The sequence below is a fragment of the Galeopterus variegatus genome, unplaced genomic scaffold (assembly GCF_000696425.1).
Source record: "Galeopterus variegatus unplaced genomic scaffold, G_variegatus-3.0.2 Scaffold50, whole genome shotgun sequence".
Lineage (NCBI taxonomy): Eukaryota > Metazoa > Chordata > Mammalia > Dermoptera > Cynocephalidae > Galeopterus > Galeopterus variegatus.
The window spans coordinates 693766-708765 of record NW_007726161.1 but is presented as its reverse complement, the minus strand read 5'-3'; the positions used below and the strand labels follow the sequence as shown (position 1 = coordinate 708765).

Genomic DNA, 15000 nt, shown 5'->3' with positions numbered 1-15000 from the left:
CTGTACCAAAACATGCTACCAATTGAGCAACCAGCCAACGCCTATACTTTCTACTCTTAACACAATGATTTGTATATAGAGGGCATGCAATGAATATTTTTGGAATAGTGAATTCATGAATACCTATATATATATATATATATTTTTTTTTAGCGGCTGGCTGGCATATAATTTTTTTGATGACCATACTTTCTAAATAAAAAAGTCAAGATACATGGTCTGAGAAGGTGGAGTATACCTATGAGGACTGTGTGGTAGAGTGCTTGAAATAGCCCAGAAAATATTGGGTTATAGAATCTTTTAAAATTACAGTATCTAGCCTAGGAGTTCTTATTCTGTGGCCAATGGACTTGAAGGGAGTCTCTAAATGGAATTCAGGGATCCTTCAACTTGGTTGTGAAAAAAATAACATCTTTGTTTTCACCAATGTTCAACTGAAATTTAGCATTTATTTTTCTTTGTGAATGTAGGCAACAAACCACAGTAGAATTAGTGATACCTTTCACTCTCTCACCAATAGAAATCAAACATTTTTATATCACATTATAGTTGTCATGGATTTCTTGAAACATCTTCTCATCACCTTAAAATTTCAGTAGTTATTAGAACTGCTGCAGGACCTTGATATTTAAGGTGTTAATAAAGAAAAAGATTACTATATCACCAATTTGTTTTTTAAACATATTTACTAATTGTATTTCGATATAAAGTTTGTTTGATTTGTTTTTTTTTTTTTTGGTAATGCTATGTATTTTTTGTATTTAAAAACCCAGATAGCTTTTACCAGACTTCCAAATGGCAGGAAAGGTTAATTTCACCTGTTTGCCTTCACTTTTTTTGTTGTTGTTGGCGGCTGGCCACTTAGGGGATCTGAACCACAAAATAGGATAAGAACCCTGGGGCTAGAGGCAGATTTATGTAAAGGTGATAACGTTTAAGCTTCAGGGTCCTTCCCTTTAAAAAAAAAAAAAAATCTTTTTTGTGGTGGCAGGCCCGTACATGGATGGAATCCTGGACCTTGGTGTTACCAGCACCACTCTCTAACCACCAATTGAGCTAACCAGCCAGCCCAGGGTCCTTCATTTCCATAATACCCTTCCAAAACTCTTCCTAAGTTTGTTTTTGTCATTTTATTTTTCTTAAGGATCCCAGCATTTCTGTTAAGTTTCACACCCCATCCATAAAACTTAGAACCACCGGTTTAGCTCGGTACTGAGCACATAGTAAGCTCTCAATAATTAAGTTTTGGTTTATAGATTCTGAGAAATTTAATGATCCTCCAGTGCCTCAGGAAATCCTGCAGACCACTGCTTGACCTTCTCCACTCCCTAAGGGTGAGGTTGGGGCTGGGAAAGAAGGGCTGGCTCTACAGAAAGTGAGTTTGGAGGGTTTCTGCGGGATGAGATAGGTTTGGATTAAGTTAAGGACAAGGAAGAAATCAGTAAGAGTGAAAGGTGAGAAACAGATTTAGGAATCACAAAAATTAGTCTCCTTTGGGAATTAACTGACCCTTTTGGCTTTATAGTTGGATATGTCTGCCCTGCTACTTTGCGAAAACCAATTAGCTCCAAACCCTGTGGGGGGGAAAGGTCCCTATTCTGTTACTTGTGTTACACATTGCTGTTTAGTCATGTCCACTTCAGCAATTTCCCTCCCAGTCTGAGCTGAAACCAACGATGTATGGAAGAAAGGAGCCAGGGAGGGAAGGAGACAGTTTTCCGATCGTTCCAAGGGAAGATCTTCTTACAAAAGTCTCCAGCAAAACGACGAGCCGAAGCATCTTTAAACCGTGATGTATCTACAGCCAAAAAAATGACCTAGAGAGTCCCGGACGCGTGGCGATGGGCGTGTCTGGGGCGAACGCTGGCCGCGGACGCGCAAGGGAGGATTGGGGGGCACGGCGGCACCGGCCACCGGACTGGAGCGCCAGGGCAGAGCGGGGCAGGCGCGGACGCAGGGGGCGGGGCTCCGGAGGCGGCCACGCGGCGGCAGGCCCATATAATCGGCCTCGCACGGGCGGCAGACGAGGAGGGAGGAGCCTCGGCCACCCAAGGCCTGGTGCCCCGTAGCCTCGCGGATACCTGGGGTTTCCACCACAGACCCCTTTGTGTGCCTGCCCCCGCCCCGGAGGCGCCCCAGCCACCGGCGCTGAGTACCCTCATTGGCTCAGCCGACGGCTTCATCGATTGGCTCTCGAGTCGTCCGGCGTGGTACGCTTCACCTCGCTACTATTGGTCGCCTGAGCTGCCTGTCAGGCTGCCTCGCGAAGTGATTGCCCGGCAGCTCAGAGTCCCTGGAAGCAGTTCCGGGAAACCCCGCGTGCTGCCGGGATCGCATCTCTGTCCGTGAGGGGGGGGAGGGGGTGGCGCGCGCGCCATTTCTAGTCGTTTTCAAAGCGCCTCGCGCTGATTCTCACGGGCTCGGTCGCCAGCCCCTGCTCTGCCCTGGTGAGTCTCGCGCCGGCCCGTAGGGGGAGAGGCCAGGAGCCCCGATCCGACCCGACTCGGCTCGGCGCCTTGCCCCTAGTTTCGTTTTCGCTCCATGGTCCCGGGGTGGGGGTGGGGATGGGCTGGGGGCAGCTTCTGCCTCGTCCGGCCGCGCAGCTGCGGACCTCGACCCGCTGAGGTTCCTCTCCGCCCTTGCTCATCCTCCTCTGCTCCTCCAACCCCCGTCCCATGGTCTGGCCCGCCGGGCACCTTCCACGCGGCCTTGCCAGGGCCGGCTGTGCTTTTCCCGCCTCCGCCCGCCGCTCCACGCGGCCCGGCCCGGCGGAGGGCCTGAGGCGCCCGCGGCCCCATCGCTTCTCCCTGCCGGAGCCACTTCTCTCCCGTCTCGGCCGGCCTCGCCACGAGTAGGATGTGTTGATAATCGGCACGGGCCTGAGGGAGTGGGGTGGGCAGAAGGCGGAGTGCAAATCCCAGGGTTACCTAAGCCGGGAGAAAACTTTGGTGTGAGCAGAAGCCTAAGGGCCGATTTGTGTGGGACGCCTCCCTCCCCTCCTCCATTCTGCATGCTGCGAGCCGAGATTTGAAGGAAAAAATGACTACTAGAGGCCGTGAGACTTAGGCTTCAAGCAGCGCCTGAGACACATAATTCTGAAAATGTCATAGGCGCACTAAATTGGAAAAGGCTGTTTTTTTTCCTGTACGGTAGTAACCGTATTGCCAAAATTTAAAAATTAAAGCCGAGGGGTTCTTGAAAGGTTCAGTCCTTTCACACTACCTATTTGAGATTTTTGCTGTCCTCAAGAGGCTTGAATTTATCTCATGAGTCAGTCGTAGGATAAGGGCTTGACACTCTTAAGCCATGAGATAAACGTTAGTTTTCATTTTGTTGGTTCTTTTAAAAGCCCGTCTCTTAATATGAAGAATTTGCACGAACATGTTCAGAAAAAGTCAGGGAGGAGCTAGTGTTGACTTCCCAAATCTCCCAGCAGCCCTTTTAAATCTTACTTAAATTTCTACTTTTTGCAAAAATGTTTGGATCAAATGACTCCAGTCATATTAGTATATTTGCTGCATCCAGAAATATGGTTTGGCTGTGTGGCATTGTGTTGAATTGACATGAGTTTTAAATGGTCCCGTATGACATAAAAGCCTTTTTTAAATGGGCATTTTGTATTAATCTTGAAGAGAGGTTTTTCCTTGATCTGAAGGTTTTATTTTTCTGGAATCCAATTATTTTACGTTTTTTGTTAAAGTTTACAAACTTTGAAAATTTTAACCAATTTCAATATCAACTTGTAGAGCCTTTGCAATGAAATGGTAGTCAAATATTTCGTCTTGTGCTTAATACACAACTTGTCTTTTTACTTTACACATACTTAAAAATAAAACCCACCTTAACAGATGTTCATTGAACTTTTCTGTTAAAAATTTGCCTCTTTTCTGTGACTAATAGTATTCCCAGGAGCAATGCCGTAAGGGTCTTGTGGCACTGAGAACTTTTGAGTTCTGACGATCTTACGGTTAAGTATTTAGCGGTGGGGGAGCATGGGAACACAGAACCATATATGTTCACAAAGAGATTTTGGATTTTATGATGCATCTTGATAGAAATAGGTTGTATTAATCAGTAAGCGTATTCATCTCAACACGGTGTAGTTTCTTGATCAAAAGGTTGCCAGTTTCCAAAGAGATTTTGGATTTTATGATGCATCTTGATAGAAATAGGTTGTATTAATCAGTAAGCGTGTTCATCTCAACACGGTGTAGTTTCTTGATCAAAAGGTTGCCAGTTTCGGATGTTTCCGTTTTTGCTGGTTCATCAAAATTTAAGGCTTGCCTTGAGAAACATTTATCCACTCAGTTTAATTTAACCACAGTCTGCGTCTACATAGACATGAGAGGGCTATCAAGTCTTAATAATGTTTTGTAATCGTGAGAAGTCATGATATGGTTTATCTCATTTTCAGAGTAACCCTTTCTGCATTTTTCTTTCTTCTTACTCTTTATTACCACCTTCCCCTCTTGGTCTTCCTCTCTTACATTAATTTCAACTAAATGTCAGTGGACTTTGAAATGAAAAGAAGTTGGTTTAAGCCAGAAAACTGCACCTGGTGCATTTGCACAGTGTTTGATAAGCAATCTGGAAGTGTGGTTGTCTTAGTGCTTTTAGGAGACTTGTATTTTCCTTATAGCTGATTAGGGATCTTGAGTTTCATCAAGAAAAGTAGGCTTTTTCTTGAGATCCACCTTCATGTCTTTTATTTCAGTATGTGTTGCAGTGTCTTTATTCTGCCTATTTATTATCTTTATCACATTATAATTTCACCACAGACGAATGCACGTTAATTCCCTGGCTTTTGAGGCAGTATAGAGACTGGCCTTGTATGGTTTTATTATTTATTCTTTCTCTCTTCAGGGAATTGGTCCATTTCAGCATTACATACAGGCTGAACATACAAAATGACTTTTGGTAGGTTAATCTGAGAAATCTGACCGAAGTTTGTCCAAATTAGGTAATGTTTGTTGAAATTATTTGGAAGAAGTTAGTTGTCCATTCTTCAATGTTTTTGCATCTTTATTTTACTGACAAGAAAAATTCAACATGTACTCATGATTTTTTTTTTTAAAGCGACTTGAACTATAGCTCACTTATGTGGATTTAAAACAATCATTTAGCTTTTAAACTTGGTCATTTTTTCTTTTAAATCTGTGAATGGGAACAGCAAATTAATTCTAGAACAAAAAATAATGTCAAGTTGTATTTTTGTATTTTAAGTGAGATGGAGAAAAACCCAAACCACCAGCGTGTTGAACTAGAGCGACTTCAACTATAGCTCACTTATGTGGATTTAAAACAATCATTTAGCTTTTAAACTTGGTCATTTTTTCTTTTAAATCTGTGAATGGGAACAGCAAATTAATTCTAGAACAAAAAATAATGTCAAGTTGTATTTTTGTATTTTAAGTGAGATGGAGAAAAACCCAAACCACCAGCGTGTTGAACTAGGACAACAGGGCATTTATTTCACAGCTATATTATATTTGAAGCAGAGCTAGGAAAATGCGAAAGTACTTAAAACTTGGTTAAGTGGTCTGTGGGTGTTCATTCTGTTTTTATACCAAACTTTAAAACTGTAAAAGAATTGAGAGCTGAGAGGCTTTTAGGATTTTGTGGTGATTTGTTGATCTGCTCACCAGGACACAACAGCTGCTTTTGTTAATCAGCAATTCTGCCTTTAGTAAATTAAAGCCTTTATTTACCCTAGTGTACGTGGAGTTCCTTAAAGAGCTAATGCTTCATGTACATTTTTTGTGGTTTTACAGGATTATTATTGCAAATTTAGGTCAGATGCATCACAAAAGGCATAAAATACTATTCTGATAGAGGTTATTAGCAGCATGTATACAAATTAGTTTAGATAAATCATGCATTGTCCTACAAACTAGTTATTTCTGGCTTAATGTAATATAGCTCCTGAATTTTTTCCAGCAGCATAATAAAATGGCTAATCAGGTGAATGGTAATGCGGTACAGTTAAAAGAAGAGGAAGAACCAATGGATACTTCCAGTGTAACTCACACAGAACACTACAAGACACTGATAGAGGCAGGCCTCCCACAGAAGGTGGCAGAAAGACTTGATGAAATATTTCAGACAGGTATAATATGCATTTCTTGTTTCTGACTGGTTATGAAAGTGAGGGCAAACCACGTTGAATTTTATAGCTTTTTAAGGTTTAATAATACTTACTGTTTCTGATCTGTGTAGAGCTGAATGTTTACTTTCCCTTCATTGAGGGCATATTGGGTTTGACTTTGATATTCTTATTTCATTATTTTGAAGCCTTCTTAGTGTTGAATATGCAGTCTTAGTTGTTTCAGAATAGTACATCAATTTATCTTAGATTTACCACTAATTAAAATGTTTCAGCACACCAAATTTTGCATTTTTCTTAATCTGAATTAGTCATCATTTTGCTTTTACTTTTCTACTGTTAGCTTCTTAAAGTGATTGTTAAATTAGCTTAGGTCTGACTAGGTGGCATAATAGGAAAAGTTAGACTGTATCGTCTGAAACAATAATAAATGTCAGATTCCTTGAGAGTTTGTGGCCTGTCTAGTTTCTAATAGACAGAAATCCACACCTCTGGGTAATTTGGAAGTTTTTGGTTTGTAACAGCTGTTTTTTTTTTTTTTTTTTTTTTTCCAAACCAAAAACTTCCAAATTACCCAAAGGTGTGGATTTCTGTCTATTAGAAACTAGACAGGCCACAAACTCTCAAGGAATCCTCTGGGTAATTTGGAAGTTTTTGGTTTGTAACAGCTGTTTTTTTTTTTTTTTTTTTTTTTTCCCAATCCAGAAATCCCATGATCAAGTGCTTAAGCAAATTTGAACATTTTAATATGGTTGGTTGTAAGTGGTTTGAAGTTTTCAAGAGGGAGAGAAATACTGACCCTTAGGGAATGTTGTTCATAAATAAATATGTCCTCCTTTGGGGCCATAGATGGAAACTTTCTTCCTCAGTGTTTTGTGTGCTTATTCAGATTCTGAGAGAGAGAGGATTATCTCACTTACAAATGTGTCTTAAGTACGGTAGTAACAAATAGCTGTGTTTTTTTTGTGTGTTTTTGTTTTGTTTTTTGTCCTTAAAATTTTTTTAAATCTGGGAAGCTCAGAATAATTTTAGATACTAAAATGACTTATAAAAATAACTCCTGGGTGATGGTCCCATTTGAAAATCAGTCCTCAGGAACTTTCTGTGTCATTCTGCCATAGAAAATTGGCAGTGATCTGCTTAGAGATGCTCTCTTGTAGAGTGTTTTGTTATTGATAAGAGGCTGATGGTTTAGATGTCGGCTTGGATTGACATAATGCATTGATGGGTGGTGTCCTGAGTTGTGGCTTTGGGTGGTAGTATGGAATATTAAGTAAGGAAATCCAATTATTTAGGCATGCTCATTTTGAGCTTTTAAAACCAATCATGGCAACATCTTAAAAACTTTGCAAGTGGCATTACATTTATTTAAAATTTATTTACAGTATGGAATAAAGTTATTTTTGGCTTTACCAAACTAGAGTCACTTTTGATGTTAGTTCATGTGGCCTTGCGGGTTTTAATCTGCCAATTATTTCCATTTTACTTTGGATCAATTCTGAATTATATTCCTTATATATATAGAGAGAGAGAGAGAAATGTAACACAAACTTGACTGGCTTAAGACATTGTATTTTAAACTTAACAGATGTTCTGTGTGCAGTTAAATATAGTACATATATAGAATGCAGTGCATATATTTTTCTGTATAGTTTACTTGTGAGTCCGTAAAGTCTTTATTGCTATTTGGGAAAGACTGTCATTATTGATAGTGTTGTGAATGCCATGACATCTTTTAAATCTCAGCTTGTCACCTCAGAAGAACAAAGAATGCTTTAAAATAAGACTTTCAGAATTGATTAATCAAGCTGCACGTGCATTTGTAGAAATTAAAATTATGCCTTTCCACATTCTGACTGCAGCAAAGTAGATGCTCAGATAAACAAATGCATTTTAGTTTATCTGTGGTGCTAAGGAGGGAAAGCCTTTAACACTTTTTGGAGAGTGGAAAGAATTATTTGGTAAAGTTGGTTCTCATATTTTCCCCCACCTCTTATGTGGTTAGCAACAACTGTAACAGTCCATAATTTGAAGGTTTAACCTTGGGAGATACAGTGTATTCTTACTGCTCTAACATAAACCAGAATTTGTTATATTGATGTTTAATCTGTAGTACAGTGTGTACATCAGATTTAACTTCCAAGACTTCCACCTTTTGGGGAGTGGGAAATGGATGTTAGGATGTTTGCTTTTTTTGGAAATGGAGATTAAAATTCATGTTTATAGATGTTAACATTTTTATTTTCAAATTTGTACTCGATCTTTCTATATAGTATTTGTATAGCTGTGTATTTACTTAATATATAGTTAAATAAAAATGTAGTTTGTTAACAATAGCATTGAATGTAACAATTCTTGATTAAACATCAGTAGAACAGTTTACCTCTTTTGTTGCAATAATGTTTCTCCTTTTCAATTTAATTTTTAGGATTGGTAGCTTATGTCGATCTTGATGAAAGAGCAATTGATGCTCTCAGGGAATTTAATGAAGAAGGAGCTCTGTCTGTACTTCAGCAGTTCAAGGAAAGTGACTTATCACATGTTCAGGTAAGGTCATTACTCAGAAATATCTTCGAAGGATTAAATAAATGATCTAACATTATTCTACTATTGCTTTTTTTTTTTTTTCCTGCGTAGAACTGTTTTTTGTTTGTGATTACCTCTGCTTTAAAAAATTAGTTTAAAGTAACAAAGGTTTGCTTGTGGCAAGGTTTCAGAAGGACAAGTATACAGCAGGTCTCCCCTCTACCCCTTTGTGCAGTAAGTTATTTTAAAAACTTAAAATTTTGATGATGATTATTATTAGGTTTCTATATGTTTAAATTGTTCAGATTTTTAAAAACATTTTCGGGTTATCTGATCCTCTTCTGTTATCTTGGAGGGAAATGTAGGTGGTAGGAATAGTTTCAGACTTCTAGCAAAGATAGTCCAGGTGCAGGTAAATATCAACAAATGGAAGACTGTTTTCCCAGGGAAGAAGGTAAGCTCCCTGTCTTCCTGCTGTCTGTTCCAGTCTCTGGTACATGATAATCACTCAGCAAATATTCGTTGAATGAATGAATGGGTAAATATTTTGTTAAAATTCTGGTCTTATGAAATTTAATTTTATTTATTTTTTCTTTTTTTTTGCGGCTGGCTGGTACAGGGATCTGAACCCATGACCTTGGTGTTCAAGGCTGTGTGTTCTTTTTTTTTTTTCCTTTTTTTGTCTTTTTTTGTGTCCGGCAACAGATCGCAACCCTCAGTGTCGCGCCCGTACCGGACCGGGACCGGCAATGGGATCGCAACCCTCAGTATTGCACCCACACCTCGCTCAGCCAGTGAGCGGGAACCTGTCTGTATGTGGGATCTGAACCCTCGGCGGGAGCGCCGCCGCACTCTCAAGCGGCGCACTGTAGCAGTGCGCCACCGGGCCGGCCCTCAAGGCTGTGTGTTCTAACCGCCTGAGCTAACTGGCCAGCCCTAAGTTTAATTATGTATTTGATTTGACCCTTCAGAGATTCCTGGTGATTCTTTTTATTGAATTACTTGTTTGTTCTAGAACAAAAGTGCATTTTTATGTGGAGTTATGAAGACCTACAGGCAAAGAGAGAAACAGGGGAGCAAGGTGCAAGAGTCCACAAAGGGACCTGATGAAGCAAAAATCAAGGTAACACTTGACTTGGGCAGTTGTAATGAAATTAAATTTAATGGTGAGATGAAATGTTCTTTCCGTGTTTTCTAGTAACAGTTTTTATAGTTCCTTTTTTTTAAATTAGTGTTTAAAAATGAAATCATTTAGGGGAAATTGCATTACAAGAAGAATTTTGGGGGCCACCAACATTCAGTTGTATGTTTGATGTAAAGCCCTAATTCATACTCTTCCCTCAGTCCTTGTTCTTCTGGCCATGAATGACATGTGTTTATCATTGCTTCTGATAATAGTTTTCTTGGATTGATCCAGTAGTGTTTCTTGGTTCAATTTCTTTCCAAGCACTTGGTTTCATTTCTTTTGGTAAAGAGGTGTTATAACTGCTTTCCTTCTTTTGAATTTTCATTTACCTAAGTTTTTTTATTTGTAAAATGGGAATAGTGATACCCACACTATTGAATACCTCACAGAATTTTTGTGAGGATTAAATTTAACATGGGTAGAGCACTTAGAATAATGCCTGGAATATAGCAAGAACTATATAACTATGAACCATTATTACTGTTATTGTTATTTAGGTAAATTGCTCTGAAAAGTAAATATAAGGCTTTTAAGGAAAGACCAGTGAACCTACCTTAGTCAAATGGATATTGATGTCTTGCTGCAGTGGTAGACTTTTTTATTTGAAATAGTTGTTTCATGTTGAAGTTGTCAGTGTACGTGGTTTATATTTTAGACTTATAACTAACTTATATTGAGTGCCTTTACACCATTTTTTCCTTATCTGTAAATTGGCATAATCTTATTCTTATAAGATTTTTAAATAATTAAATATGTGAGAATTCTATTTGAGGTAAAAGTCTGTTTTTTAAAAAAATCTTTGAATAGGTCTGTATTATTTCCTTCAAGCTGGCTATTTGCTCTTGGTAATATATATATAGTATTGTATATTATGTATTATACAATTAATATGTAAATATGTAATATCGTATTATGTATATATTTTATACATGTTTCTATGTTTAAAAGTAGAGAGCTCTGTTTAAGTCAAAGGTAGAAAAATGGAAGGCCCAAGGCATGCATCCCTGTGGAATCCCAGGTTTTGTTGAACTTGATGTCTAAAATCTCTTATTGCTGTAACATTGTGTAATTTTAAAAACCTGAAGGGTTGGGGCCGGCCCGGTGGCGCACTGCTACAGTGCGCCGCTTGGAAGTACGGTGGTGCTCCCGCCGAGGGTTCGGATCCCACATACAGACCGGTTCCCGCTCACTGGCTGAGCGAGGTGCGGGCGCAGCACCGAGGGTTGCGATCCCGTTGCCGGTCCCGGTCCGGTACGGGTGCGACACTGAGGGTTGCGATCCGTTGCCGGACACGAAAAAAGACAAAAAGGAAAAAAAAAAAAACCTGAAGGGTGAAATTCTCCCCTTTCTAGATAGATTGCATTTCTTTGTTTGCCATTGTACCTTTGTTCTTTAGGCCATTCATATAAATGTTGCCTCAATTATAACACAAGCTCCATGAGGGCAAGGACATTATCTTCTTTTCTATGATTCTCCTTAATCCCTAATAAAATGTTGTGAGGAAGGTTGGTAATCAGGAAATGTAAGGTTTTATTTATTTTTTTGAAACCTGAGTATACTCATTTGGTAATTGGCAAATATTTTTAGTTTATCTTATGTGAGAAATGGTCTGGTTCTTGATAGCAGGAGTACCAAACAAAAGGATCAAATAAAATAAAGGTTAAATTGTGAAACTTTGAGTGCAATAGAATATCAGGGTAGGAAGAGATGGATGTGAATAATAATAAATGAGAGAAGCTGCATGAAGGAGCTTCAGAAGTTCCACTTCTGAGTTTTTAAGGATGGAGAACATTTTATTTGATAAGAATCACTGGTGGAAACAAATATGTATGTAAAGGGGACGGGTGAGGAAAGTGGTCTAATTGAAGTACAGAGGGTGAAAGATGAGGACTACTCTTGTACATAAGTATGAATAAATAGGTAATAAAGGGTCAGTTTATGTAGAATTTTTAACAATCTTTGATCTTTTTTAAATGCTTCCAATTTTAACAGAAAAGTGAGTGATATATGTTTATTTATTTATTTATTTTTCTAAAAGATGACCGGTAAGGGGATCTCAACCCTTGGCTTGGTGTTGTCAGCACCACACTCAGCCAGTGAGCAAACTGGCCATCCCTATGTGGGATCCGAACCCGTGGCCTTGGTGTTATCAGCACCGCACTCTACCGAGTGAGCCACGGGCCGGCCCAGTGATATGTGTTTAGAGACAGCTTGCCTACAACTTTTTCCATTAGATGTGTAAAAAGGAGCAGTAAAATTAAGTGGGATCAACATGTGTAGGAGAGGAACCAGTGTAAATTTTGACTTTTTTGTTTTAACCTAACTGTAAAATACCTATTCTAAGGTGTTGGGGTGCCTTTTGGAAAAAATTAATATACTGATTTGTGTGTGTGATTTAATATTCAAGTGTAAACAGATGTATAATTATCTCTAGGCCTTGCTTGAGAGGACTGGTTATACTCTGGATGTAACCACAGGACAGAGGAAATATGGTGGTCCTCCACCAGACAATGTGTACTCTGGAGTGCAACCTGGAATTGGAACAGAAGTAAGTGTTCTTTAGCTGTTTGCCAAAATCTTTCCAGTTTGTAAACTGTTCTATCTACTATATGATGGGGGAAAATATTTGATTCTTCTTAAAGTGTAGTAATTGTTGTTTTGGATATCCATGTGTATTTTGCTGCCATTGTGAGCAAGGATAATCTTGTAACTGGTAGATATCCAAACACCTTATAAAGGAATGCAGAGCTCTTGAAACTGGTTGCTAAACCATACTACTTGTAACACACCATTTTAGGTGCTTGGGGTGAGGTTATTAGGAAGAAGCAATTGCTTTATTTTGTTTTTTGGTTTTTGGGGTTTTGTTTGTTTGTTTGTTTGTTTGTTTTAAAGATGACCGGAAAGGGGATCTTAACCCTTGACTTGGTGTTGTCAGCACCATGCTCTCCCAAGCGAGCTAAGCGGCCATCCCTATATGGGATCCAAACCCATGGCCTTGGTGTTATCAGCACTGCACTCTCCCGAGTGAGCCACAGGCCGGCCCTTGTTTGTTTGTTTTTTAACATCAGTAATTTTGAATAGTGTTTATCCTCCCTCCTTATCTCCCCCATCACATAGAAAGTACTTAGTATTTACTGAGAGACATTATTGATGGGAATGGGTTGTACAAGGGAAAGATGTGGAATAAGTTAAAAGGTTGAGCCCATTGGTTCATACTTAAACAGAGGCAATTTCTCTACCATCTGTGCCTTCATGAAGGTTTCTCCATGTGGCTTTGGCTAACCTGTTCTAATCCTTGAAATGGAGAAAACTGTGTGCCAAAAAGTAATCTCTGTTACAGCAGGGACCTTTTCTTTTTTTTTTTTTTTCCTAAAAGATGACCGGTAAGGGGATCTTAACCTCTGACTTGGTGTTGTCAGCACCACGCTAACCCAGTGAGCCAACCGGCCATCCCTATATGGGATCCGAACCCGTGGCCTTGGTGTTATCAGCACCGCATGCCACGGGCTGGCCCAGCAGGGACCTTTTCTGATTTGGTGTCTCCATTTTCTATATTTAGTATCTAGCATAATGCCAGGAACATAGTAGGCACACAATATTTGATGAATGATTATGGTCTTTTTCTTTGAAAACTGAAATCGTGGCCTTGTAACTTAATATTTAAACTACATCAAATAATAATTTTATATGATTTTCTTTAAAACAAAGTGATGGGGGTAAGCTTCCTTAAATGATGATGTCAGTTCAGCATTTAGGTGGGATAAAATATACTGTGAATTTACCATATAGATGAGTACTCATTAACAGACATTTTTGCAAAGCATTGTCATGAGATGAGAAGTATATTAGGATGATAAGTATTAATTCTGAAATGTATTTTTTAGTGTGCCTAAACTCTCAGACCTAATCTGGTTACAGTATCTTTGTATTCTCCAGCTAGTATTATTAAATTGTTTGGGGAAGCAAGTTCTGTTTTAATTTGTTTCCATTAGCATAAATGTAATATCTGAGGAGTTTATGGCTACGTAATAAATTTGTTTGAAGAACATAGCATTGATGTTCTGCAGAATAATTAAAAGGAAATGGAAGAGTGTTCTCATTCTTTGGTTTATTAATGGAGGTGTGACAGAACCAGTGTATTTAAAAAGTATACGTATTAAAACTATATGACTTTGTAGCACCTGAATTTGCATGTGAAGAGAAGCTGATGAGTTTGTAAAATAGCAAATTTAAACAGGAGGTGGATAATGGCAAAACCCTAGCAGATACTCAAAAGACTGTTGAGTGGCATGGTCACTTCTGTCGATTCCCTCCCCTCTCCTAGAGGACTTCCTTTGTTACTGGTGAAGTAGTGGATGGACAGATTGTAGATAGCCAAAAATTTCTCCAAGCCTTGATGGCTGGTGAATAAAGAACTGTTATTCACTAGAATCCGTTGGTTCTGGAGGGGGAGGGTTACCTGAGTGCTTACTCTAAACAGCTCACTGGAGCCAGGATGGCTCAGAGACCAACAAGCTAATAAAAGGAAAATACTTCTGTTTCATTTTACTTAAGTAAAAATCGAGCTTAAAAACTTTAAAAGGGGGCCGGCCTGTGGCTCACTCGGGAGAGTGTGGTGCTGATAACACCAGGGCCACGGGTTCGGATCCCATATAGGGATGGCTGGTTCGCTCACTGGCTGAGTGTGGTGCTGACAACACCAAGACAAGGGTTAAGATCCCCTTACTGGTCATCTTTAAAAGAAAAAAAAAAAAAAAACACTTTAAAAGGAGCAGAGCTGAAGTAGTTTTTGAAAACTGTATTTTTGCCTTTTGAATTCTTTTTAAGTTCTAAGTTAAATTGATCCTGAAATGAGGCCATTTCCTGTTTCTCAGATAAACCAGTATTTTCAGTGGTCTGTATCTTCATGGACCCTGGTGGTTATAATATTGGGAACTTTAACCACAGATTTGTCGATGTTTCTTTTAAAGTAAAGTAGGGGGCCGGCCTGGTGGCGCACTGCGCTAGTGCGCCGCTTGGGAAGCGCGGCGGCGCTCCCGCCGAGGGTTCGGATCCCACATACAGACCGGTTCCCGCTCACTGGCTGAGCGAGGCGCGGGGGCAACGCCGAGGGTTGCAATCCCGTTGCCGGTCCCCGGTCCAGTACGGGGGCGACACTGAGGGTTGCGATCCGTTGCCGGACACG

The 15000-nt window shown here is 39.6% G+C and overlaps 1 protein-coding gene across 5 annotated transcripts in view; it reads left to right on the top strand.

Annotated features, from left to right (window-relative positions):
- Positions 1-2301: 2301 nt before the first annotated feature.
- The window catches only part of HNRNPR (heterogeneous nuclear ribonucleoprotein R), a 36850-nt gene continuing 24151 nt past the window's right edge, over positions 2302-15000 (top strand). The window contains exons 1-5 of one of the 5 annotated variants that reach the window (XM_008572837.1): positions 2302-2447; positions 5941-6106; positions 8532-8650; positions 9645-9752; positions 12250-12363. In XM_008572837.1, the coding sequence (XP_008571059.1) occupies positions 5950-6106; positions 8532-8650; positions 9645-9752; positions 12250-12363 (498 nt within the window). In that variant the 5' untranslated portion in view covers positions 2302-2447; positions 5941-5949. Of the gene's footprint in view, positions 2448-5937; positions 6107-8531; positions 8651-9644; positions 9753-12249; positions 12364-15000 lie in introns of all 5 variants that reach the window. The other 4 variants (XM_008572842.1, XM_008572828.1, XM_008572849.1 and 1 more) reach the window with 4 other exon arrangements.